Source organism: Styela clava, chromosome 13 (genome assembly GCF_964204865.1).
Source record: "Styela clava chromosome 13, kaStyClav1.hap1.2, whole genome shotgun sequence".
Lineage (NCBI taxonomy): Eukaryota > Metazoa > Chordata > Ascidiacea > Stolidobranchia > Styelidae > Styela > Styela clava.
In genome coordinates, this window is record NC_135262.1 from 6,225,699 (window position 1) to 6,253,161 (window position 27,463).

At 35.7% G+C, this 27,463-nt stretch overlaps 4 protein-coding genes across 7 annotated transcripts; all 4 read left to right on the forward strand.

The window, feature by feature from the left end:
• Positions 1–329: 329 nt before the first annotated feature.
• LOC144431323 (uncharacterized) lies at positions 330–3,268 on the forward strand. The gene is made up of 5 exons (XM_078119317.1): positions 330–696; positions 1,250–1,387; positions 1,795–2,042; positions 2,163–2,388; positions 2,934–3,268. The coding sequence occupies exons 1-5, from the start codon at positions 599–601 to the stop codon at positions 2,995–2,997; spliced, it is 774 nt and encodes a 257-aa protein (XP_077975443.1). The 5' UTR covers positions 330–598; the 3' UTR covers positions 2,998–3,268.
• A 1,165-nt stretch (positions 3,269–4,433) lies between these two features.
• LOC120332756 (beta-1,3-galactosyltransferase 5-like) lies at positions 4,434–8,329 on the forward strand. The gene is made up of 4 exons (XM_078119206.1): positions 4,434–6,212; positions 6,620–6,867; positions 6,988–7,213; positions 7,761–8,329. Exons 1-4 carry the CDS (start codon positions 6,097–6,099, stop codon positions 8,296–8,298), a joined length of 1,128 nt encoding a protein of 375 aa, XP_077975332.1. The 5' UTR covers positions 4,434–6,096; the 3' UTR covers positions 8,299–8,329.
• Positions 8,330–8,739: 410 nt separating this feature from the next.
• Positions 8,740–13,294, forward strand: LOC120332862 (beta-1,3-galactosyltransferase 5-like). Of its 2 annotated transcripts, none has more exons than XM_078119205.1 (5): positions 8,740–8,815; positions 10,890–11,027; positions 11,435–11,682; positions 11,803–12,028; positions 12,580–13,294. In XM_078119205.1, the coding sequence occupies exons 2-5, from the start codon at positions 10,912–10,914 to the stop codon at positions 13,115–13,117; spliced, it is 1,128 nt and encodes a 375-aa protein (XP_077975331.1). In that variant the 5' UTR covers positions 8,740–8,815; positions 10,890–10,911; the 3' UTR covers positions 13,118–13,294. The 2 variants fall into 2 exon arrangements, with proteins under 2 accessions (XP_077975331.1, XP_039256122.2); XM_039400188.2 differs by lacking the exon at positions 8,740–8,815 and adding an exon at positions 10,120–10,335.
• Positions 13,295–14,125: 831 nt separating this feature from the next.
• On the forward strand, positions 14,126–24,897 carry LOC120332489 (beta-1,3-galactosyltransferase brn-like). 3 transcript variants are annotated; one of them, XM_078119211.1, is made up of 6 exons: positions 14,126–15,618; positions 17,342–17,479; positions 19,482–19,619; positions 21,671–21,921; positions 23,379–23,604; positions 24,169–24,895. In XM_078119211.1, the coding sequence occupies exons 2-6, from the start codon at positions 17,364–17,366 to the stop codon at positions 24,704–24,706; spliced, it is 1,269 nt and encodes a 422-aa protein (XP_077975337.1). In that variant the 5' UTR covers positions 14,126–15,618; positions 17,342–17,363; the 3' UTR covers positions 24,707–24,895. The 3 variants fall into 3 exon arrangements, with proteins under 3 accessions (XP_077975337.1, XP_039255672.2, XP_039255674.2); XM_039399738.2 differs by lacking the exon at positions 14,126–15,618 and adding an exon at positions 16,851–17,043 and having other exon boundaries at positions 24,169–24,893; XM_039399740.2 differs by lacking the exon at positions 14,126–15,618 and adding an exon at positions 17,087–17,257 and having other exon boundaries at positions 24,169–24,897.
• The last annotated feature ends 2,566 nt before the right edge of the window (positions 24,898–27,463 follow it).

The following is a 27,463-nucleotide window of genomic DNA, read 5'->3' on the forward strand; positions in this document are numbered from 1 at the left end:
GTGGAAAGCTTCCGTAAAAAAACACCCTCGCCATCGATCAAAATAAATGATTAGTAATTACTCAGTTAGGATAAGGAATACTGATTAACCTGGCAATTAAAATTCTTATATTCTCGATCCCTAACTGGATATTTACTCATTTTTTATTTTCAAACGTGTCGGAGGTGTTTTTCTCAAATCTCACATTATTGCATTAGTGGCGGGGGCTTTCTACGAAAGATCTAGGCTCTGTATAACAGCAGTCTCTTAGACAAAAGGAAGTTCTCCCGTTTTATGTGTACCAGATTACGGTGGGGCCATAATTTCAGGTAAAAGTACGACGGGAGTCACTTGGCTAGTCCCCGAACTCGTAATATAACTAAAATAAGAAAAATTGGAATAAAATTATGGCCTAACTCTAACCTGGTACACATACTACGTTCCGGTTTCCGCAATCTTGGTTCACATACTACGGGAGTACCCAAAAGGATTTCGAAGTTTTCAAAAAAAAAATGCGTGTTCGATGTAATCTATTGGGTGAAAAAATGACCGACTGAACATTTGAACTCCTTTCTTATACTTCAGGATACTAAACCAATGTTAGAATACAGAAGTAACCATGGCAACTAAATTGATAAAGAATTGTTTAACGATATTGATATCCTTTTCATTTTGTGGAATCATATACTATTTGTTTAAAACTTCTGCCAAAGAAAGGTATTATATAAATTGTATCGAGGATTACTTATTCATGATATGATTTTGAGAACGGATGGATTTCTGTCTAAAAAACAGTGTCACAAATTTATACTTTATTGAAATTGGAAGTGAAATTTAAAATATATTCAGTATGCATATAAGGAGTTATATAGGATTGCTATGGTTTTGTGCAGGGGCCAAACTTCTTTGCCGCCCAGTGCTAATTTCTGATAATGATGCCCCTCATACCCCACTTCAAAAATAATTCGGGGGATAAAGGTCAAGTAATAGTGAAATGTTTGTAATAATACTTAAATCATCAAACTAAGCAACAAACTCACATGTATATGATCAAAATCAATTATCTACAACCTGCTTCCCGATGTGGCTGCCCCTATGGCCCTTCCCTAGGCTCGGATTGTTGGACCGTTCCAGCAACCATTGCATCTGAAATCCAACTACAAAATGCAAAAATATAAATATTTAAAACTTTGATGTGTTGTTTCGGATATTGAATAAGAAATGTCAAAAATCCAGACGCATTTTATTTACAAGAAACTTTATTTTCTAGATATCAAAAATCAAATCTTCGCATGATCTTGTTGAATAGCGACTTGGGTGTAAAGGGATATGGTGATAAAAATGTATCAATGGAGTACACAACTGAAGCTACTTTCACTCATCCCAAACATGAACCGAGAAGCAGGAAGTAAGAATAAATAAACCACTACTTCGTCGTACATTGTGGAACAAAAGGGATAAGAATGATCTGAATGTCAAGTACTCAGAAAGCTTACCGTAGCGATTGTTAGACGCCGGTCACCAAACCGTTTCATGCGTTTAGTTAACAGAGATAAGAGTATATATATTATAGTATATATTGATAGTAAATTCATCGTAGCGTGACAGATATTCATGTTATTCTGATGTCAACACTCTCCAAGAAAGTTGTTAAAATTAGTTTCAAGATAACAACTGTATCTGAAATTTCGACTGCTAAATGCAATATTTTTTTTAAAAACGAAGTATTGACTAAGTCGTGTTGTTTCGGATGTGAGATAAATAATAACGGTAATCCTATCGCAGTTTTTATTCACAAGAAACCTTTTTTCCTAGATATCGACAATTAAATCTTGGAATGATTATGTTGAATAGCAGCGTGGATCTGAAGGAAGATGGCGATGTAAATATATCACTGGAATACTCCACTGAAGCTATTTTCACTCATCCTATGTCTACATTCAAACAATTTGGTCTCGAACAGATAGACTTTTTAAAGAGAATGGAATCAAAACGACCGTTGTTTAATATTACGATGGAACCTTGGAAAATTTTGCAAACAAAACATAGAATGGATTCAACAGGTCACTTTTGCTACCTATTGTATTTTAAATAAGCAAAACTGTTGAGTTATCGACCAGTAGGTATTTCTGAAAAAGAGTATACATGCGAATTCAATGTAAATTACCGATCATATTTTTCAGATTGTCGATGGCCAATGATTATTGCAGTAAAAACAGCATACTATAGGGTTGAACAAAGACAACGTGTCAGGAAAACATGGGGTTTCAACAAATTCTTCAATGGAGTTTGTTTAGATGTTGTTTTTGTTGTTGCAAGCACATCAACCGCAGAATCGAATGTTAAGTTAAGAAAAGAAGAATCGGAGCATGGCGATATTTTACAGATTGAATTGGAAGAAACCTATCGGTAAGTTTTTAATTTCCGAATAACGTAAAAACACCTTCCGCCGTCGTGTTTTTTGTCTCGTGCAGTATTTCAAAGTGAATTTTGGTTTCCACTTGAGTCAAATATTAAAGGACGACACCTAGAAATTTAGATGTTTTGCTACATATGTGGGCCATACTTCATGTAGTATGTCAACAAATAACATCCGCAATTTTATACGTTCTTGGGTACTCCCGTAGTGTGTGTACCATGTTAGGGTTAGGCCATACTCTTATTCCGATTTTCCTCATTTTAGTACTATTACGAGTTCTTGGACTGTCTGTGTTAGCCAAGTGAATATCAATCCCTTCCATGGGTTTCAGTCCCTTCGCACAACTTGATGTAAAGTGGGCGAACAAAATTAGTTACCTCCATATTGGTACACACACCTCCGGAGCGCTCGTTCTTGTCGATTTATATTGGGTTTCTTTCTGTAATTTATCAATTGAAAATTAAGTGTTTTCACGAAGTCAATTAAATTTTTGATTCATTCCAAATAAACTTTTTCAAATACAATATTTTAACAGGAACATTGGATTAAAAGCCCTGGCTTCGATGCAATGGGTGGCGGATAATTTTCCAAGCAACTGAATATATCCATCTGGAGATGATGACATGTTACCAGATTTCCCTCGTTTATTCAAAAATATAGAAAAATCAATACCCGAAGAAGGGAAATTTTCTACAAATTCCAGCAATTCTATCTTGAATCATCGATTAAACACGAAAAATTTCCCAATATTTTGCGGACATGGATATAGACCTACCTCAAAACCACATCGATTTAAAAGTAAATGGCATGTCAGCGTAGAAATATATCCCTAAGACTATTATCCGCCGTTTTGTTTGGGCGGATTTTATTCAATGTCAGTAAAGCACGCCAGCGCAATTTACTCTGTTTCAAGATGGTACCCCTATTTTTATTTGGATGATGTTTGGATAACAGGATTTATGAGACTACGTTTGTGTGATGTGATGACGGATCGGGATTTTGTATTCAATAAGAGGGATATTCACTGTGGGATATCTTCTATGAACGAGGTTGCAGTAAAGCACGATATCTAACTAAAGGGATTTCCCATTTTTTAAATATGTTCACTATTTGGTCCGCAAACATTGTTAAACGATAAGTATTTACGTTCGAATCCGTTTCGGAAATCACAGTGCAATGTGTAGGTGGATATATTATTATCGGCTTCAACAAATACAACCTAATATACAAAGCTAGATGTTAGATCCTGACACATCCGTAACTTTTTCGTTAGTGTATGTATGCAGCAAGTCGACAAATTGTTGATCGTATCTCTCGATGAGCATCAAATTTTATTAACTATAGAACTAAACACGAACGGGAGGGAAGCGGGAAGCCATAATGAATAAGACACTACCACGTCTCGCATAGTCGAAAAAACAGTTAAAGAATGGCCTGAATATCAAGTACTCAGCAAGCCTAGCGCAGTGATTGTCATCGGACCGTTGCATGAGTATGATAAACAGAGATGAGACATTTTTGCGTAGCCTACTGGAGAATTTGTGAATAACAGCAAAATAAGAGTTTGGTCGCAGGAGCACGTTGATAGCAAGTTGTTCGTAGCGCGACAGATTATATAAGGTACAGTCGTGAGTCGACAGACATTCGAGTTAATCTGGTGTCAATACTCTCCAAGATGTTAAAACTGACTTTGGCATAACAATTTCTTCAATCAACAATTTATATATATTGCTTGAACAGCACGAAAGAAATGTTCATTTACGTATACTGGAAGTAGAATGCTATTAAATAGCTTCTTCACATTCGGCTCTTATTAGGTATAAATATGTGCATGCCCTGTTTTCGGTGCTCCCGCGTTGTATGTGATCCAACATGGCGGACACCGGAACGTAGATGTGTACCAGGTTAGGGTTAGGCCATAATTTTGTTCCAATTTTCCTTATTTTATTTCTGTTACAAGTTCGGGGACTAGCCCAGTGACTCCCGTAGTATTTGCACCTAAAATTATGGCCTAACCCTAACCTGGTACACATACTACGTTCCGATGTCCGCCATCTTGGTTCACCTTCTACAAGACTACCCCGTTTTCTTATTATTTATTTACCTTGCCTGTAAATAGACCAACCAATTTATCTCTTAGAACTTACAATGTTGTTATCTCATAGAATAAATATTCAATTTTGCCAAAAACGTCTATAAAAATAATACGTCGACCACTCTCCAGTGTTTTTTTGGCTGTAGTAGTAGTGTATGTTAATCATTAATAGATATTCGCACATGTAGAGAATGTGCCAGTGAAAAGCTCACTCTAAGCCCAGATAGGAACAGAAAAGGAATATTAATTGATAAGTTGTTTTTCAATATGAAAGGGTTGCTTCCACATCTATCTACGGATAATGCTCTGGTATATTTTGTGGAAAGCTTCCGTAAAAAAACACCCTCGCCATCGATCAAAATAAATGATTAGTAATTACTCAGTTAGGATAAGGAATACAGATTAACCTGGAAATTCAAATTTTTATATTCTCGATCCCTAACTGGATATTTACTCATTTTTTATTCTCAAACGTGTCGGAGGTGTTTTTCTCAAATCTCACATTATTGCATTAATTGCGGGGGCTTTCTACAAAAGATCTAGGCTCCGTATAACAGCAGTCTCTTAGACAAAAGGGGGTCTCCCGTAGTATGTGTACCAGATTACGGTGAGGCCATAATTTCAGGTAAAAGTACGACAGGAGTCACTTGGCTAGTCCCCGAACTCGTAATATAACTGAAATAAGAAAAATTGGAATAAAATTATGGCCTAACCCTAACCTGGTACACATACTACGTTCCGGTTTCCGCAATCTTGGTTCACATACTACGGGAGTACCCAAAAGGATTTCGAAGTTTTCAAAAAAAAAATGTGTGTTCGATGTAATCTATGGGGTGAAAAAATGACCGACTGAACATTTGAACTCCTTTCTTATACTTCAGGATACTAAACCAATATTAGAATACAGAAGTAACCATGGCAACTAAATTGATAAAGAATTGTTTAACGATATTGATATCCTTTTCATTTTGTGGAATCATATACTATTTGTTTAAAATTTCTGCCAAAGAAAGGTATTATATAAATTGTATCGAGGATTACTTATTCATGATATGAGTTTGAGAACGGATGGATTTCTGTCTAAAAATCAGTGTCACAAATTTATACTTTATTGAAATTGGAAGTGAAATTTAAAATATATTCAGTATGCATATAAGGAATTATATAGAATTGCTATGGTTTTGTGCAGGGGCGCAGGGGCCAAACTTTTTTGCCGCCCAGTCAGTGCTAATTTCTAATAATGATGCCCCTCATACCCCACTTTAAAAATAATTCGGGGAATAAAGGTCAAGTAATAGTGAAATGTTTGTAATAATACTTAAATCATCAAACTAAGCAACAACCTCACATGTATATCAAAATCAATTATCTACAACGTGCTGCCCGATGTGGCTGCCCCTATGGCCCACCCCTAGGCTCGGATTGTTGGACCGTTCCAGCAACCATTGCATCTGAAATCCAATTACAAAATGCAAAAATATAAATATTTAAAACAAGGACTTTGATGTGTTGTTTCGGATATTGAATAAGAAATGTCAAAAATCCAGACGCATTTTATTTACAAGAAACTTTATTTTCTAGATATCAAAAATCAAATCTTCGCATGATCTTGTTGAATAGCGACTTGGGTGTAAAGGGATATGGTGATAAAAATGTATCAATGGAGTACACAACTGAAGCTACTTTCACTCATCCTACACATGAACCGAGAAGCAGGAAGTAAGAATGAATAAACCACTACTTCGTCGTACATTGTGGAACAAAAGGGATAAGAATGATCTGAATGTCAAGTACTCAGAAAGCCTACCGTAGCGATTGTTAGACGCCGGTCACCAAACCGTTTCATGCGTTTAGTTAACAGAGATAATAGTATATATATTATAGTATATATTGATAGTAAATTCATCGTAGCGTGACAGATATTCATGTTATTCTGATGTCAACACTCTCCAAAAAAGTTGTTAAAATTAGTTTCAAGATAACAACTGTATCTGAAATTTCGACTGCTAAATGCAATATTTTTTTTAAAAACGAAGTATTAACTAAGTCGTGTTGTTTCGGATGTGAGATAAATAATAACGGTAATCCTATCGCAGTTTTTATTCACAAGAAACCTTTTTTCCTAGATATCGACAATTAAATCTTGGAATGATTATGTTGAATAGCAGCTTGGATCTGAAGGAAGATGTCGATGTAAATATATCACTGGAATACTCCACTGAAGCTATTTTCACTCATCCTATGTCTACATTCAAACAATTTGGTCTCGAACAGATAGACTTTTTAAAGAGAATGGAATCAAAACGACCGTTGTTTAATATTACGATGGAACCTTGGAAAATTTTGCAAACAAAACATAGAATGGATTCAACAGGTCACTTTTGCTACCTATTGTATTTTAAATAAGCAAAACTGTTGAGTTATCGACCAGTAGGTATTTCTGAAAAAGAGTATACATGCGAATTCAATGTAAATTACCGATCATATTTTTCAGATTGTCGATGGCCAATGATTATTGCAGTAAAAACAGCATACTATAGGGTTGAACAAAGACAACGTGTAAGGAAAACATGGGGTTTCAACAAATTCTTCAATGGAGTTTGTTTAGATGTTGTTTTTGTTGTTGCAAGCACATCAACCGCAGAATCGAATGTTAAGTTAGGAAAAGAAGAATCGGAGCATGGCGATATTTTACAGATTGAATTGGAAGAAACCTATCGGTAAGTTTTTAATTTCCGAATAACGTAAAAACACCTTCCGCCGTCGTGTTTTTTGTCTCGTGCAGTATTTCAAAGTGAATTTTGGTTTCCACTTGAGTCAAATATTAAAAAGGACGACACCTAGAAATTTAGATGTTTTGCTACATATGTGGGCCATACTTCATGTAGTATGTCAACAAATAACATCCGCAATTTTATACGTTCTTGGGTACTCCCGTAGTGTGTGTACCAGGTTAGGGTTAGGCCATACTCTTATTCCGATTTTCCCCATTTTAGTACTATTACGAGTTCTTGGACTGTCTGTGTTAGCCAAGTGAATATCAGTCCCTTCCATGGGTTTCAGTCCCTTCACACAACTTGATGTAAAGTGGGCGAACAAAATTAGTTACCTCCATATTGGTACACACACCTCCGGAGCGCTCGTTCTTGTCGATTTATATTGGGTTTCTTTCTGTAATTTATCAATTGAAAACTAAGTGTTTTCACGAAGTCAATTAAATTTGTGATTCATTCCAAATAAACTTTTTCAAATACAATATTTTAACAGAAACATTGGATTAAAAGCCCTGGCTTCGATGCAATGGGTGGCGGATAATTTTCCAAGCAACTGGATATATTCATCTGGAGATGATGACATGTTACCAGATTTCCCTTGTTTATTCAAAAATATAGAAAAATCAATACCCGAAGAAGGGAAATTTTCAACAAATTCCAGCAATTCTATCTTGAATCATCGATTAAACACGAAAAATTTCCCAATATTTTGCGGACATGGATATAGACCTACATCAAAACCACATCGATTTGAGAGTAAATGGCATGTCAGCGTAGAAAAATATCCCTATGACTATTATCCGCCGTTTTGTTTGGGCGGATTTTATTCAATGTCAGTAAAGCACGCCAGCGCAATTTACTCTGTTTCAAGATGGTACCCCTATTTTGATTTGGATGATGTTTGGATAACAGGATTTATGAGACTACGTTTGTGTGATGTGATGACGGATCGGGATTTTGTATTCAATAAGAGGGATATTCACTGTGGGATATCTTCTATGAACGAGGTTGCAGTAAAGCACGATATCTAACTAAAGGGATTTCCTCTTTTTTTTTAAATATGTTCACTATTTGGTCCGCAAACATTGTTAAACGATAAGTATTTACGTTCGAATCCGTTTCGGAAATCACAGTGCAATGTGTAGGTGGATATATTAATATCGGCTTCAACAAATACAACCTAATATACAAAACTAGATGTTAGATCCTGACACATCCGCAACTTTTTCGTTAGTGTAAGTATGCAGCAAGTCGACAAATTGTTGATCGTATCTCTCGATGAGCATCAAATTTTATTAACTATAGAACTAAACACGAACGGGAGAGAAGCAGGAAGCCATAATGAATAAGTCACTACCACGTCTCGCATAGTCGAAAAAACAGTTAAAGAATGGCCTGAATATCAAGTACTCAGCAAGCCTACCGTAGCGATTGTCATCGGACCGTTGCATGCGTATGATAAACAGAGATGAGACATTTTTGCGTAGCCTACTGGAGAATTTGTGAATAACAGCAAAATAAGAGTTTGGTCGCAGGAGCACGTTGATAGTAAGTTGTTCGTAGCGCGACAGATTATATAAGGTACAGTCGTGAGTCGACAGACATTCGAGTTAATCTGGTGTCAATACTCTCCAAGATGTTAAAACTGACTTTGGCATAACAATTTCTTCAATCAACAATTTATATATATTGCTGGAACAGCACGAAAGAAATGTTCATTTACGTATACTGGAAGTAGAATGCTATTAAATAGCTTCTTCACATTCGGCTCTTATTAGGTATAAATATGTGCATGCCCCGTTTTGGGTGCTCCCGCGTAGTATGTGATCCAACATGGCGGACACCGGAACGTAGATGTGTACCAGGTTAGGGTTAGGCCATAATTTTATTCCAATTTTCCTTATTTTATTTCTGTTACGAGTTCGGGGACTAGCCCAGTGACTCCCGTAGTATTTGCCCTTAAAATTATGGCCTAACCCTAACCTGGTACACATACTACGTTCCGATGTCCGCCATCTTGGTTCACCTTCTACAGGAGTACCCCGTTTTCCTATTATTTATTTACCTTGCCTGTAAATAGACCAACCAATTGATCTCTTAGAACTTACAATGTTGTTATCTCATAGAATAAATATTCAATTTTGCCAAAAACGTCTATAAAAATAATACGTCGACCACTCTCCAGTGTTTTTTTGGCTGTAGTAGTAGTGTATGTTAATCATTATTAGATATTCGTACATGTAGAGAATGTGCCAGTGAAAAGCTGCCTATAAGCCCCGAAAGGAACAGAAAAGGAATATTAATTGATAAGTTGTTTTTTAATATGAAAGAGTTGCTTCAAAACTTATCTACGGATAATGCTCTGGAATATTTTGTAGAAAGCTTCCGTAAAAAACACCCCCGCCACCGATTAAAATAAAAAAATTAGTAATTACTCAGTTAGGATAAGGAATACAGATTAACCTGGAAATTAAAATTTTTATATTCTCGATCCCTAACTGTATATTTACTCATTTTTTATTTTCAAACGTGTCGGGAGTGTTTTTCTCAAATCTCACATTATTGTATTAGTGGCGGGAGCTTTCTACACCAGATCTAGGCTCCGTATAACAGCAGTCTCTTAGACAAAAGGGGGTCTCACGTAGTATGTGTACCAGATTACGGTGAGGCCATAATTTCAGGTAAAAGTACGACGGGAGTCACTTGACTAGTCCCCGAACTCGTAATATACTTAAAATAAGAAAAATTGGAATAAAATTATGGGCTAACCCTAACCTGGTACACATACTACGTTACGGTTTTGGCCATCTTGGTTCACATACTACGGGAGTACCCGAAAGGATTTCAAAGTTTTCAAACAAAAATGTGTGTTCGATGTAATCTATGGGGTGAAAAAATGACCAACTGAACATTTGAAATCCTTTCTTATACTTCAGGATACTACACCAATGTTAGAATATAGAAGTAACCATGGCAACTAAATTGATAAAGAATTGTTTAACGATATTGATATCCTTTTCATTTTGTGGAATCATATACTATTTGTTTAAAACTTCTGCCAAAGAAAGGTATTATATAAATTGTATCGAGGATTACTTATTTATAAAATGATTTTGAGATTGGATGGATTTCTGTCTAAAAAACAGTGTCACAAATTTATTCTTTATTGAAATTGAAAGTGAAATTTAAAATATATTCAGTATGCATATAAGGAGTTATATAGAATTGCTATGGTTTTGTGCAGGGGCCAAACTTTTTTGCCGCCCAGTGCTAATTTCTGATAATGATGCCCCTCATACCCCACTTTAAAAATAATTCGGGGGATAAAGGTCAAGTAATAGTGAAATGTTTGTAATAATACTTAAATCATCAAACTAAGCAACAACCTCGCATGTATAAGATCAAAATCAATTATCTACAACCTGCTGCCCGATGTGGCTGCCCCTATGGCCCTCCCCTAGGCTCGGTTTGTTGGACCGTTCCAGAAACCATTGCATCTGAAATCCAACTACAAAAAGAAAAAAATATAAATATTTAAAACTTTGATGTGTTGTTTCGGATATTGAATAAGAAATGTCAAAAATCCAGACGCATTTTATTTACAAGAAACTTTATTTTCTAGATATCAAAAATCAAATCTTCGCATGATCTTGTTGAATAGCGACTTGGGTGTAAAGGGATATGGTGATAAAAATGTATCAATGGAGTACACAACTGAAGCTACTTTCACTCATCCCAAACATGAACCGAGAAGCAGGAAGTAAGAATGAATAAACCACTACTTCGTCGTACATTGTCGAACAAAAGGGATAAGAATGATCTGAATGTCAAGTACTCAGAAAGCCTACCGTAGCGATTGTTAGACGCCGGTCACCAAACCGTTTCATGCGTTTAGTTAACAGAGACAAGAGTATATATATTATAGTATATATTGATAGTAAATTCATCGTAGCGTGACAGATATTCATGTTATTCTGATGTCAACACTCTCCAAGAAAGTTGTTAAAATTAGTTTCAAGATAACAACTGTATCTGAAATTTCGACTGCTAAATGCAATATTTTTTTTAAAAACGAAGTATTGACTAAGTCGTGTTGTTTCGGATGTGAGATAAATAATAACGGTAATCCTATCGCAGTTTTTATTCACAAGAAACCTTTTTTCCTAGATATCGACAATTAAATCTTGGAATGATTATGTTGAATAGCAGCTTGGATCTGAAGGAAGATGTCGATGTAAATATATCACTGGAATACTCCACTGAAGCTATTTTCACTCATCCTATGTCTACATTCAAACAATTTGGTTTCGAACAGATAGACTTTTTAAAGAGAATGGAATCAAAACGACCGTTGTTTAATATTACGATGGAACCTTGGAAAATTTTGCAAACAAAACATAGAATGGATTCAACAGGTCACTTTTGCTACCTATTGTATTTTAAATAAGCAAAACTGTTGAGTTATCGACCAGTAGGTATTTCTGAAAAAGAGTATACATGCGAATTCAATGTAAATTACCGATCATATTTTTCAGATTGTCGATGGCCAATGATTATTGCAGTAAAAACAGCATACTATAGGGTTGAACAAAGACAACATGTCAGGAAAACATGGGGTTTCAACAAATTCTTCAATGGAGTTTGTTTAGATGTTGTTTTTGTTGTTGCAAGCACATCAACCGCAAAATCGAATGTTAAGTTAGGAAAAGAAGAATCGGAGCATGGCGATATTTTACAGATTGAATTGGAAGAAACCTATCGGTAAGTCTTTAATTTCCGAATAACGTAAAAACACCTTCCGCCGTCGTGTTTTTTGTCTCGTGCAGTATTTCAAAATGAATTTTGGTTTCCACTTGAGTCAAATATTAAAAAGGACGACACGTAGAAATTTAGATGTTTTGCTACATATGTGGGCCATACTTCATGTAGTATGTCAACAAATAACATCCGCAATTTTATACGTTCTTGGGTACTCCCGTAGTGTGTGTACCATGTTAGGGTTAGGCCATACTCTTATTCCGATTTTCCTCATTTTAGTACTATTACGAGTTCTTGGACTGTCTGTGTTAGCCAAGTGAATATCAGTCCCTTCCATGGGTTTCATTCAGTCCCTTCACACAACTTGATGTAAAGTGGGCGAACAAAATTAGTTACCTCCATTTTGGTACACACACCTCCGGAGCGCCCGTTCTTGTCGATTTATATTGGGTTTCTTTCTGTAATTTATCAATTGAAAATTAAGTGTTTTCACGAAATCAATTAAATTTGTGATTCATTCCAAATAAACTTTTTCAAATACAATATTTTAACAGAAACATTGGATTAAAAGCCCTGGCTTCGATGCAATGGGTAGCGGATAATTTTCCAAGCAACTGGATATATTCATCTGGAGATGATGACATGTTACCAGATTTCCCTCGTTTATTCAAAAATATAGAAAAATCAATACCCGAAGAAGGGAAATTTTCAACAAATTCCAGCAATTCTATCTTGAATCATCGATTAAACACGAAAAATTTCCCAATATTTTGCGGACATGGATATAGACCTACATCAAAACCACATCGATTTGAGAGTAAATGGCATGTCAGCGTAGAAATATATCCCTATGACTATTATCCGCCGTTTTGTTTGGGCGGATTTTATTCAATGTCAGTAAAGCACGCCAGCGCAATTTACTCTGTTTCAAGATGGTACCCCTATTTTTATTTGGATGATGTTTGGATAACAGGATTTATGAGACTACGTTTGTGTGATGTGATGACTGATCGGGATTTTGTATTCAATAAGAGGGATATTCACTGTGGGATATCTTCTATGAACGAGGTTGCAGTAAAGCACGATATCTAACTACAGTTATTTCCCTTTTTAAATGTAAAGATGTTCACTATTTGGTTCGCGAACATTGTTAATTAAACGATAAATATTTATATTCGAGCCAGATTCGGAAAGCATTGTGCAATGTGTAGGTGTTATATTTTCTTTTACCAAAAAAAATATAAAGTAGAGAATTATACGAGATTTTCAAATATACAAAATATGAAAACCGATTTTCATTCACTTATAATTAACACGTTTTTATTCATAATAACCATAATACATGGATTATCAATCATTTAAAACGTGTAGGAGAGATGTCTTGCTATTGACTAGATCAAAAAATTCACGTTATTGACTAGGTCTTATTTAGGGAAGGGCTTATATTAAAATCATTTTTAAAATTCAGGCTAGGCCTTATTTTTGGGTTAGGTCTAATTTTGGGGAGACACGGTACTCACACTATTCGAAAGAGAATTCTACATGATTTCATATATTAGGTCTTCATATATTGTTTGTAATATGGATCGACTTCATCCATCTTAGTACTATAAATTTGATTGGTTCATTAGATGTGCAGAAAAGCGATTTTCTAAAACGATAACAATCACCCCAACAATCAGCAAAACGACCCGCAGGTCCATTTCGTGTCTAATAATTCTTTCTCAATAATATTAACGACATTCATGAGCAATCAGTCGTAAAACAGTGGTTGGCAAACTTTGTGTACACTCTTGAGTCAAATATCAACATGCCCAGTAATGTGCGCCCAGATTATTGTCTGCCTGCCTGTGAACAATCTTCCCATTAAACTTTATGATGCACCCGCAACGGTAGGTTCCGTAGTGTGTGTACCAGGTCAGGGTTAGGCCATAATTTTATTCCGATTTTCCGACGGGTTCCGGGATTGTCTGTGTTAGCCAAGTGAATATACCGACTGCCCATAGGTTTCAGTCCCAACTTGATGCAAAGTAGACAAACAAAATTAGTTACCTCCTTATTGGTACACATACTTCTGGAGCGTCTTCACAACTCCTATTACTGCATTTAACGCTGGTCTCAATGAGACGGGTGTGTTGCCGTTTTTCATTTCTCATTGAACATGTACATTGTTTACTTATCCTCAATGTAAAGGCTGGCGTTGATTCTGTGTGATAGCCAAAGCGTTAAAATCAACTGGCACCTTTGTTGATAACATCTGCAGCCTCATGTTTGCAGGCTTGCTTTATCAAGGAAATAACTTTGAATAATACTCAACAGAGAAATATTTTTCCGTCCGAAAACTTAGGAACGTTTATCCCTCGTCATCAACTTTTCTACGTTTCCCAGCCGTGTTCATGCCAAATTTTAAATATTAAACTGAGCTAAACTGGTAATTACAATTAACTGTAGGCACATTCCATTAACATGTGCTTTTGTCTACGCAACCTATCGTGTTTTCCCGAAAATAAGCCCTATCCTGAATTTTACCTAAAACTGTAACACGATGGTGGATACTATGACTGCGTGTGCTCAGAAGTCGTGATATTTCCAGTAGTGTATGTATGCAGCAAGCCGACAAATTGTGGCTCGTATCTCTCGATGAGCATCAAATTTCTTTAACTATAGAACTAAACACGAACGGGAGAGCAAGAAGTAATAATGAATAAGCCACTACTACGTATTGCATTGTCGAATAAGACTGTTATAGAATTGCCTGAATGTCAAGTACTCAGCAAGCCTACCGTAGCGATTGTCATCTGACCGTTGCATGCGTATGATAGACAAAGATAAGACTTTTTGCGTAGCCTACAGGGCAATTTGTGAATACCCGCAAAATAAGTTTAGTCGCATGAGTAGGTTGATAGTAAGTTGTTCGTTGCGTGGCAAATTATATAAGGTACATTCGACAGACATTCAAGTTATTTTGGTGTCAATACTCTCAAAGATGTTAAAACTGATTTTGGCATAACTATTTCTTCAATCAACAATCTATATATATTGCCTGAACAGAACGAAAGAAATGTTCATTTACGTATACTGGAAGTAAAAAGCTATTAAATTGCTTCTTCACATTCAGCTGTTATTAGTTATAAATATGTGCATGCCCCGTTTTTGGTGCGCCCGCGTAGTATGTGAACCAGGATGTCGGACACCGGAACCTAGTTTGTGTATAGGGATAATGTTGTTATTTTAGTAAGATTTTGTTTTATATAATAATAATATTATTATGAGTAATAACAGATAATTTAGACTTACTTAGAATTATAAGACGTCTTGTTTTGGTACTTACTACACATAATACATTTATATAGCCCAAAGCCATTTCTCAATGGCAAACCAGTTTTAAGATAATTTATCTATGTTCCATACTTGATTAGTACATTTTCAACAAACGTCTATAAATAGAATACGTTGACCACGTTCCATGTGATTTTTCTGGCTGTAGTAGTAGTGTATGTTAATCATTAATAGATATTCGATATTAATATATATATATGTAGAGAATGTGCAAGTGAAAAGCTCACTCTGAGCCCAGAAAGGAACAGAAAAAGGTTATTAATTGATAAGTTGTTTTTTAATATGAATATGAGGTTGCTTCAAAACTTATCTACGGATAAGGCTGTGATAAATAATTCCTAATCCGATCCCTAACTGGATATTTCCTAATTATTCATTTTCAAACGTGGCGGGAGTGTTTCAATTCAACAGCGTCTCTACCACTGAAAAATCAGCTTTTACATCAGGCGGGTATTCAAGCACCGGCCCTTATTTATTTTTATGTTCTGTTCACACGGGCGGCTTATCAAGATCGGGCGGTAAAACGAGCATATACGATAATTGCATTAGTGGCGGGGGCTTTCTATAACAGATCTAGGCTCTGTATAACAGTAGTCTCTTAGACCAAGGCTGCCAAACCCGCCGAACTTTTTTTGCGGTCCGCCCTATAAAGCTTGTAAGCAGACTTTTTATGTTTTTACTATGTTATATATCAATATATAGGGTTAAGTACGTTTCTGATTCTGGTGTGATTATTCCTGCCATCTATCTACATTCAAATGCCGGTGTTTATTATTACGTATGTGTCAAGTCTTGCATGTTACGTATGTGGACATCGACGTCAGTTTTTTTTATTTCTCGCAGAACTGAGCGTTCTGTTCGACAAACTCGAAATATATTGTGCGATCATTGAGGAGGAACGCTGAGCGCAAGTATAGGAATGAATTTGGAGCCTAAATTTGCAAATTAATTTCATTCTGATTTACTGCTATTCTAATATTCGACTAGATATTCGAATAATTCGCCAGCCCTACTCAGTGACCAGAAAACAGTAATTAAATTGATTGATTTGATGTTAATAAACTTGCCTTTTATTTATTATGCAAATTACCTACACCGAAATCAGAACTTTGCTGGTACAGTAATAATGTTTGGTACAGTAATAATGTTTGGTACAAACGTTTGCGGCCTGCAACGAATTTCGTCACTTGAAAGTGGCCCGCAAGACGAAAAAGGTTGAGCAGGCCTGACTTAGACAAAAAGAGGTACTCGCGTAGTATGTGTACCAGGTTAGGGTTAGGCCATAATTTCATTTACAAGAACTACGGGAGTCACATGGCTAGTCCCCGAACTCGTAATATAACTAAAATATGAATATTTGGAAAAAAAATTATGGCTTACTCTAACCTGGTACACATATTACGTTCCGGTGTCCGCCATCTTGGTTCACATACTACGGGAGTAACCAAAAGGGATTTCTACGTTTTCCATAATATATTTTGTTCGATGTAATCTATTGGGTGAAAAAATGACCGAATGAACATTTGAACTCCTTTCTTATACTTCAGGATACTACACCAATGTTAGAATATAGAAGTAACCATGGCAACTAAATTCATAAAGAATTGTTTAACGATATTGATTTTCTTTTCATTTTGTGGAATTATGTACTATTTCTATAACACTTCTGCCGAAGAAAGGTATTAAATAAATTGTATCGAGGATTACTTATTTATAAAATCATTTTGAGATCGGAAGTAGGATAGATTTCTGTCTGAAAAACAGTGTCACAAATTTATACTTTATTGGAATTGAAAGTAAAACTTTAAAATATATTCAGTATGCATATAAGATGTTATATAGAATTGCTATGGTTTTGGGCAGGAGCGTGAAAATGAATAAATTAAAGGCCAAGTAAGAGTGAACTGTTTGTATTGTTACACTCACATCCAGACAAAAATCCAGACGCAGTTTATTACAAAAAACCTTTATTTTTAGATATCGACTATCAAACCTTGGTATGATCGTGTTGAACAGCGGCTTGGGTGTAAAGGGATATGGTAATAAAAATGTATCAATGGAGTACACAACGGAAGCTACTTTCACTCACCCTACACATAAACCGGAAAGCAGGAAGTAAGAATGATACAACCACTACTTCGTCGTGCATAGTCAAACAAAATGGATAAGAATGATCTGAATGCCAAGTACCAAGCAAGCCTACCGTAAAATTTTATTTAAAACTAACTAGCTCATGTATTTAGTCATACTCAAGCCAAGCACTGAAAACGCTTTTTCACATCGTATGACGCCGCGAACCTTTTCTGCAACTTATTTAAATTCTATGGGTTAAATTAACTATGTCGCTGATACTTAGTTCTCAGGCTTATTCAATGAAAGTAGCATACGTTTTCATATTTAGCATGAGGCGCAAGAAAATCGTTACCGAACCCAGTGGCGACACTATTCATATTTGGGGGCGAACTTGCATCGCCAACCAAAAAAACACTGCGCCGTGTATCGGTACGTAGCAATAACTTTCAATGTTATTCTCTTAAGTATTATCATGTCATTTTACTTCTCATATTTCCAGTACCTGTTTCAATTCTTAGTTTTGCATAAAGCGCATCAACACCGTTTCGTATAATTAGAAATGTCAAACAAGTTAACAGATTATTGTGTGAAATTTTTCCCAAATTGGACCAAGGAATTATTATCTGACTAGTATTATTGTCGACTTATTCAATCATCATTTGAACTCAAAATAACATTCAGGATTCACGAAATGACTTTGCAGGATTTTTATTCACTATTTAATTCTAAAATGAAACAGCCGCAATAAAAAGATAAAATCAAGGAGGTCAACTATTGTCTTCATAAATATCCGCATTTAATAAGCGTTTTGATATAGTAAATGCTATGATCATTGCCATTAAATTATAATAATAGATATGTAGAGAATGACTCTCACTCTAGAGAATCACTCTAAGCCCAGAGAGAAACAGAAAAAAGATATTAATTGATAAGTTTTTTAATATTGAATAGTTGCTCCAAAACTTACCCACGGATAATGCTCTGGGATATTTTGTAGAAAGTCACCGTAAAAAACACTCTCGCCCTCGCTCAAAAAAATAGTAATTATCCAGGTAGAGTAAGGAGTACAGATTGAGCTGGAAATTCAAATTTTCACATCATTCCTGACTGGATATTTACTAATTATTTATTTTCAAATGTGTCGGGAGTGTTTTTCTCAAATCTCACATTATTGCATTAGAGGCGGAGGCTTTCTACAACAAAGATAGGCTCTGTATAACAGCAGTCTCTTAGACAAACGGGATTTCTGAGTTTTCAAAAAAAAAATTGTTTGAAGTAATCTATTAAGTGAAAAAAATGACTGACTGAACATTTGATTTCCTTTCTTATACTTCAGGATACTACACCAATGTTAGAATTTGGAAGTAAATAAAGAATTGTTTAACGATATTCATTTTCTTTTCATTTTGTGGAATCATGTACTATTTGTTCAAAACTTCTGCCAAAGAAATGTATTACATAAATTGTATCAAGGATTACTTATTTATAAAATGATTTTGAGATCGGAAGTAGGATGGATTTCTGTCTGAAAAAAGTCTCACAAATTTATACTTAATTGGAATTGAAAGTAAAAATTTAAAATATATTTAATATGCATATAAGGAGTTATATAGAATTGCCATGATTTTGTGCAGGAGCGTGCCAAACTTTTTTGCCGCCTAGGGCGAGTTTCTGATAATGATGCCCCTAATACCCAACTTCAAAAATAATTCGGGAGATAAACAAATTATAGATATTGTTATACATGAGAATAAATAAACTAAAAGTCAAGTAAGAGTGAAATGTTTGTATTGTTACACTCACTTGTATAGTATCAAACTCATTTATCTACAACGTGCGGCCCGGGGCGGCGGCCCCTATGGCTATCCCCTAGGCCCGCCCTAGCTTTAGGTTTGTTGTGCCGTTCCAGCAACCATTCCATCTGAAATCCCAACTACAAAAAAATATATATTTAAAACAAGGACTTTGACGTGTTGTGTCTGATATGGAATAAGAAATGGCAAATATCCAGACGCAATTCATTACAAGAAACCTTTATTTCTAGATATCGACTATCAAACCTTGGTATGATCGTGGTGTTAAACAGCGTCTTGGGGAAGGGATATATTAATAAAAATGTATCAATGGATTACACAACTGAAGCTATTCTCACTCATCCTACACATGAACCGGAAAGCAGGAAGTAAGAATGATTCAACCACTACTTCGGCGTGCATAGTCAAACAAAAGGGATAAGAATGATCTGAATGCCAAGTACTCAGAAAGCCTACCGTAGCGACTGTAAGACGCCCGTCACCAGACCGTTTCATGCGTTTAATTAACAGAGATAAAACATTTTTGCGTGCTGTAATATTTCTGAATACCTAGCAAAATAACCGTTTTGTCCCTTTAGTATATATATATATATATATTGATTGTAAGTTCGTCGTGGCGTGAAAGATATTTATGTTATTCTGATCTCAACACTCTCCAAGCAGGTTGTTAAAATTGGCTTTAACACAACAACTGTACTTGAAATTTCAACTGCCAAATGTAATAATTTTTTTTTAAAAACGAAGACCTTGACTAAGTTGTGTTGTTTCGGATATGAGAATAATAATCTGCCTGAATTATAGATGAAAACTATCAAACTCACCTTGTCTCATTTCCGCAAAAGTTCTCCATCAGACCTGGCACGAGAAATATGTAGGACATCAATTCATTTCGTTCGATAAAATCACATTAAAAATATATGGACAACAAACGGAGCCTAATTTATGAACAAAATCAAACGGCATCACAGTATAAAAAAATCTTTCCCAAATTTGATCCTAAATATCTAACAACGATCAATGAAACTAGACAACAAACTATGAACATATTCAGACTACACACAGGTCATTGTAAATTGAATAAACATTTTTCAAAAATCAATCGAACAATTAGAGAAAAATGTGACCAATGGAAGACGTAGAGCACTATCTCATACAATGTACAAAATATGAAACTTATATATAGAAAATTGACTAGAAATAATGCAAGAAAACTGAATGTGAACTTCAGTTCTGTGGGAAATATTGGGACAACACAAAATGAGGCACTCTATAAATATATTTGTGATACAAACAAAGAAAAGACTCTGAACAAATTATTCTAATTTAATTGTAACATTTTAGCCTACTCCTTTACTATTTTGTTCTTTATACTGATATATAAAGTCTATTACATTTTTATTTTCACATTTAGGTCAGTACACATAAATATTGTGTTTTCCATGATATGACTGTACCTTGTTACTCATGCACTTATTGTATTTAATTTCCACTATTTATATTTGAATTACCGCAAATACTAGCATAGGTGGTTGATATTAAAAGCACCGGGTCACCGGAGTCTCCGGTCCGCATGTGCAGGTCTATCATTTTGGTCTACGTACCTACGTACTAAAAAAAATATGGGCTACGTACCTTCCATACAAGGTACGAGTCGTCGGTTGTAACGTTTTGACTTCATACTTTGTTTTACTTATTACTGTGCTCCATTTAAGCAAGATTATTCCATGTTCGATTGCTCCCATTGTTGCTGTTGGTGTGTCGCCCACATCCTTGCATCAGTAACGTTCAGACGTTAGACCTAAATTATTCAAGTAAGCCAGAAATGGAAATTAACAGTTTTTTATTTTTTTTTATGTCAATGCTGTAAACAAGGTCTAAACTCCAAATAGTGCACATCATAGAAAATATTAAACGAACCATAATTTATTGATTTGTTACCGTATTGCCGTACGGTAATTACCTGTCTACGTACCGGTAGCTAGTCCAATAGTTCAGCCAGTCAGTAGTTATACACACCCTACAGTCCTATCCCAATACGGTACTTTAACATAGCCTATGTAGTTTCTACATTTTTCAATTGAGTAAATATTGTGCTATCAATCTGTATGTCACTATTTTCACTCAGCATTACGATACCGGTACTTACCTTCCAAAGTTATCCTCGGTGACGTACCGTGGCCTCCATGGTAACCACTTATAACTGTACACAAGGAACCCTCATGTGGTGCATAATTTTGCAATCATATTTGTGCTGTATATTCGATGATAAACGTACTAACTTATATTTATGTAAAGTGTGAATATTACTTGTCATGCACGAAATGCATTCATTGCGAAGTGCTTATGATATATAACAATAAAACAAAATATTAATAGCGGTAATCCTATCGCAGTTTTTTTATAAGAAACTTTTTTCTAGATATCGACAATCGAACCTTCGTATGATTGTGATGAATAGCAGCTCGGATCTGAAGGAAGATGGCGATAAAAATAATTTATCAATGGAAAATTCCACTGAAGCTATTTTCACTCATCCTATGTCTACATTCAAACAATTTGGTCTCGAACAAATAGACCTTTTAAAGAGAATGGATTCAAAACGACCGTTGTTTAATATAACGAAGGAACCTTGGAGAATTTTGCAAACAAAACATAGAATGGATTCATCAGGTCATTTTACTACCTATTGTATATATTTTAAGCAAGAGAGCGATGCTCAAATATATGTACTGTACACGTAGAACGAAACAAATGGCCTGATATTCCATCGCGGAACCGTTTGAAATAAGTTAAAAACAGTTTTCCCATGAGTAGGGGAAAGTGGGGAAGGCTGGGACACTTTTTTTCTTTTGCATATTTTGAGCCGTTAATTCTGCATATTCTCTTAAGTTTGCGGGACTAATGCATAGAGGGGTAAATGTAGTTTTTATTCAGCAACAAAGAAATTCCCTTGCGACACACATCTTACTACCAAAATGCTTTGAAAAACGTCTGTCAAGTGTCCCACTGTACCCCACTTGTGGGGCACAATCGGACAGACCCTGGGGCACAATGGGTCAGTCTGTCAAAATTCAACGAAGTATGCCCTTAAAAATAAGCAATTAATCAGCATAATCGTCTAAAGTACGGGGAGACTTCGAATTTGAAGATTTAATATTTTTAAAATCAATGTTCAACTGAAATAGTTCAGATATTTTGACAAAACATTTTGCAAAAAAATGTGATTATTTCTTTCCTCGAATCTAAATCTGGAAATATTATTGATTCTCGAATATATTCCATATTGGGCCATGGGTCGAAAGAAACCATTATGTTACACAAAATATAACGAATCTCTAAGCACTTATTGTATCAAACACTGTCGAATTGTGTCCTGTAGAGCATGTCCCACTGTACCCGGTCCATTGTTCCCCATAGGAAACAAATATTTTCAGACCATCCCACGGCAAAATTCGGAAGGCACAGCCACTCGCTAACGTTAGGAATATTTTACAGTGGATTGACGCTGAAGAATATCAGACGATGGTTTGTCTCGTTGGAAAGGCTAAACTGAAAAAAAAAAACTGGAACGGTGAAATTTTTTTTTCAACCTCCCTAAACCAATTTCACCCCATAGCTTGCGCCAATCTACCCGTCCGTTGTCCGTTCGCGGGGACGTTGTAACTCACCAAAGGGCGGATTGGAACATCGAGCCGCGGACAGGATTGCGGATATAGTATCAGTGTGATAGCTGATTTTCCACTGTGCCCCATGTCCCAACGTACCCCACCTTCCCCTAAACGATAATATAACGGACATTTCGGATGAAATATCAGATCTCATAAGATTCATAGAAAATTTGGGAATAATTAAAAGCAATAGCCTTCTAGCGAAATATTCAATATTTAACCACTGAAAGTTTCAAAGCAATTGGTCCAGTAATCAAAGAGAAAAGCGATTTTTTTCATAACGATAAAATTCTATGTTAAAAAACAATAACAACATAATCAGATCCATAGGTCCACTACGTGTCCAACAAGCAAAACTGTTGTATATATATCGAACAGTTTGTATTTCTGAAAAAAATGTAACTGCGAGTATAGATGCTTAGTGCGAATTTATCGCAAATTACCGATCATATTTTTCAGATTGTCGATGGCCAATGATTATTGCAGTAAAATCAGCATACTATAGGGTTGAACAAAGACATCGTGTCAGGAAAACATGGGGTTCCAACAAATTCTTCAATGGAGTTTGTTTAGATGTTGTTTTTGCTGTTGCAAGCACATCAACCGCAGAAGAGAACGTTGAGTTAGAAAAAGAAGAATCGGAGCATGGCGATATTTTACAGGTTGAATTGGAAGAAACCTATCGGTAAGTTTTTAATTTCCAAATACCGTAAAAACACTTTCCGCCGTCGTGTTATTTGTCTCATAACGCGCATTATTTCAATGTGAATTTTGGTTTCCACTTGAGTCAAATATTGAAAGGGACGACACCTAGAAATTCAGATGTTTTGCTACAAATGTGAGCCATACTTCATGTAGTATGTCAACGAATAACATTTGCAATTTTACACGTTCTTGAGTACTCCCGTAGTGTGTGTACCAGGTTAGGGTTAAGCCATACTTTTATTCCGATTTTCCATATTTTAGTTCTGTTACGAGTTCGTGGACTGTCTGTGTTAGCTAAGTGAATATACCGCCTTCCCATAGATTTCAGTTCCTTCACACAACTTGATGTAAAGTGGAAGAACAAAATTAGTTACTCCCATATTGGTACACACACTTCCGGAGCGCCCGTTTTCGTCTATTTATATTGGGGCCATCCCTTTCTGTAACTTATCATTTGAACATTAAAACATTAAATGTTTTCACAAAGTCAATGAAATTTGTGATTCATTCCACATAAACTTTTTCAAATACAATATTTTAACAGTAACATCGGATTAAAAGCCCTGGCTTCGATGCGATGGGTAGCGGATCATTTTCCAAGCAACTGGATATATTCATCTGGAGATGATGACATGTTACCAGATTTCCCTCGTTTATTCAAAAATATAGAAAAATCAATACCCGAAGAAGGGAAATTTTCAACAAATTCCAGCAATCCAATCTCGAATCATCGATTAAACACGAAAAACTTCCCAATATTTTGCGGACATGGATATAGACCTACCTCAAAACCACATCGATTTAAAAGTAAATGGCATGTCAGCGTAGAAATATATCCCTACGACTATTATCCGCCATTTTGTTTGGGTGGATTTTATTCAATGTCAGTGAAGCACGCCAGCGCAATTTACTCTGTTTCAAGATGGTACCCTTATTTTTATTTGGATGATGTTTGGATAACAGGATTTATGAGATTACGTTTGTGTGATGTGATGACGGATCGGGATTTTGTATTCAATAAGAGGGATATTCACTGTGGGATATCTTCTATGAACGAGGTTGCAGTAAAGCACGATATCTAACTAAAGTTGTTTTCTTTTTTTTTTTAATTTAAATATGTTCACTATTTGGTTCGCGAACATTGTTAATTAAACGATAAATATTTATATTCGAGCCAGTTTCGGAAACCACTGTGCAATGTGTAGGTGGATTTAATAATAGCGGCTTCAACAAATACAACATATATAAAGCCCATGTTAGATACTGACACCTTCGTGAATTTTTTACCCGTGAAAGAGGGTCTTCTGATATATACATTGATAACTTAAGATAGGAAGATCTTTCAGCACTCAAAATATATACGCATTTATAATATTTCAGGCAACTTTACTAGTACATGAATCAGGCTACAATTGTGTCGCAGTAATTTTCGTACTATTTAAAAATGAGTCTTAGAAACGTGAGATAGACTTTCACACTATGCGAAAGAGAATCCTACATGATTTCATATATTAGGACAAGAATTGTTCGTAATATGGATCGACATTATTTATCTTAGTACTAAAAATTTAAAACGGTTTGGCCCATTAGATGCGCATTTTCCAACATAACCATCACTCAACGACAACAATTAGCAAAATGATCAACAGGTCCATTTCGTGTCTAATAATCCTGTCTTAATAACATTAACGACATTCATGATCAATCAGTCGTAAAAAGTGGTTGGCAATCTTTGTGTATACTCCTGAGTCAAATATCAACATGTCCAGTAATGGGCGCCTGGATTAATGTCTGCCTATAAACAATCGTCCTATTAAACTTGATGGCGCACCCACAACGCTACTCCCGTAGTATGTGTACCAGGTTAGGCCATAATTTTATTCCGAGTTTCCCGACGATTTACGGGACTGCCTGTGTTAGCCAAGTGAATATAACCCTTGCCTATAGGTTTTAGTCCCAACTTGATGTAACGTAGGCAAACAAAATTACCTCCATATTGGTACACAAAGTTCTGGAGCGTCCCCGCAACTCCTATTACTGAGTTTACCGCTTGTCTCAATGAGACGTGTATGTTGCCGTTTTCCATTTCTTATCAAATATGTACATTGTTTACTGAATTGATTACTTATCCTCAATGTAAAGGCTGGCGTTGATTCTGTGTGATAGCCAAAGCGTTAAAATCAACTGGCACCTTTGTCGATAATATCTGTAGCTTTATGTTTGCAGGTTTGCCTTATCAAGCAAATAATTTCGAATAATGCTCAACAAAACAATATTTTTCCGTCTGGGAACTTAGGAACGTTCGACACTCTCTATCAACTTTTCTACGTTTTCCAGTCATTTTAATGACAAAGTTTAAATATTAAACTGGAATGGACTGATTATACTCACAATTAACTGTAGGCACGTTCGGCGGCGCTCCAGAAGTGTGTATACCTATATGGGGGAACTAATTTTGTTCGATTATTTGTGTCTAGTTGTGTAAAGGGACTGAAACCGAGGGGCAGGGGGGTATATTCACTTGGCTAACACAGACAGTCCCAGAACTCGTAATAGAACAAAAATAAGGAAAGTCGGAATAAAATTACGGCATAACCCTAATCCTAGAACTGGTACACACAACCGTTCGGCAAGTAAACGACATACCACAAACAAGTGCTTCCGTCTAACTCTACGCTACTTATATACAACAAAACAATCGCCGTACAACAGCCACTATTACGACACAAATCCGTGTGTAGATAATAATAAATTTATAAGCAATTTTCGTTTTCATTCGATTAAAATGGATCGTTCCTAAGCTGCAAAAAATAATTTTCAGGCCGCAGTTTGCTGACAGGAGTCCCTGCCTTAAAATATTGTCGATATGAAGAAGATGTGACGTTGGAGAAACCTGATGACCAACGAACATCTGAGGGCACTGTGTTGTATCGCCGTAGTTAAAATTGAAACGATTCTCAAGTTTAGCATGTGGGTTGAATATAGTCACGATATTAGTGAATCTGTGAATATCCAAGGGAAGAATCGAACTAACTTACATGTAATTTTACGTTAACCTGTTTTCACTAATCTTGTCTGGGACTAAGTGGAACAGTGGGAACAGTCGAGAAAAAAAAAACGAAATAACATTTTTTAGATTCAATTTACCGTACCCTGTCGGTTGTTTTTGAATATTATGTACCGACATTATACAGCGGTATTACCAGACGTCTGCATGCCAAATCAAATTAATATTTAACCAGATAAATTTCAATTTCCCAGCAATGGGCTACTTTTCATCTATCTATGATGCCTTTACGGAGAAATTGTTGTTGCCTGGAGAAATCTATTCTCAATAACTAAACCGGGACAACGTTAAGCTAGCGATATGAACAAATGAAACCCCTCACTCAAGTTGAAAAATGATCATTTCACATCTATTCTTGAGGAATTGCGCCATAAAATCCAGAGCAAACAATACCAAAAAAATTCGATCAGAAGTTGATGTTTCATTGGGATGCTCCAAGCGATTTCAAATTAAAGCTGTCGGCGGGCTTTAATCAATGGAACTTGTCATAAATGTTTAAATAGCAATTCACTGTAACGTCAATACTGTTGAAAAAGCGTCAGTTTTTAATCGTTTAAATAGCATTTCATTGTAACTTTTATACTGTTAAGAAGTGTCAGTATTCAAACATTTTAAAATTACCCTATTTACAATGCCGTTCTCCCAAATGTACGTTATACTGTTGGCTGTGAATTAGCTGAGCTAAACAGCGGGCGAACATGGGTCTGTTGGAATACAAACAAGTTTTGAAAAATAAAACATCGAAATTTTGGTTTAAACCCCAGGTTCCAAT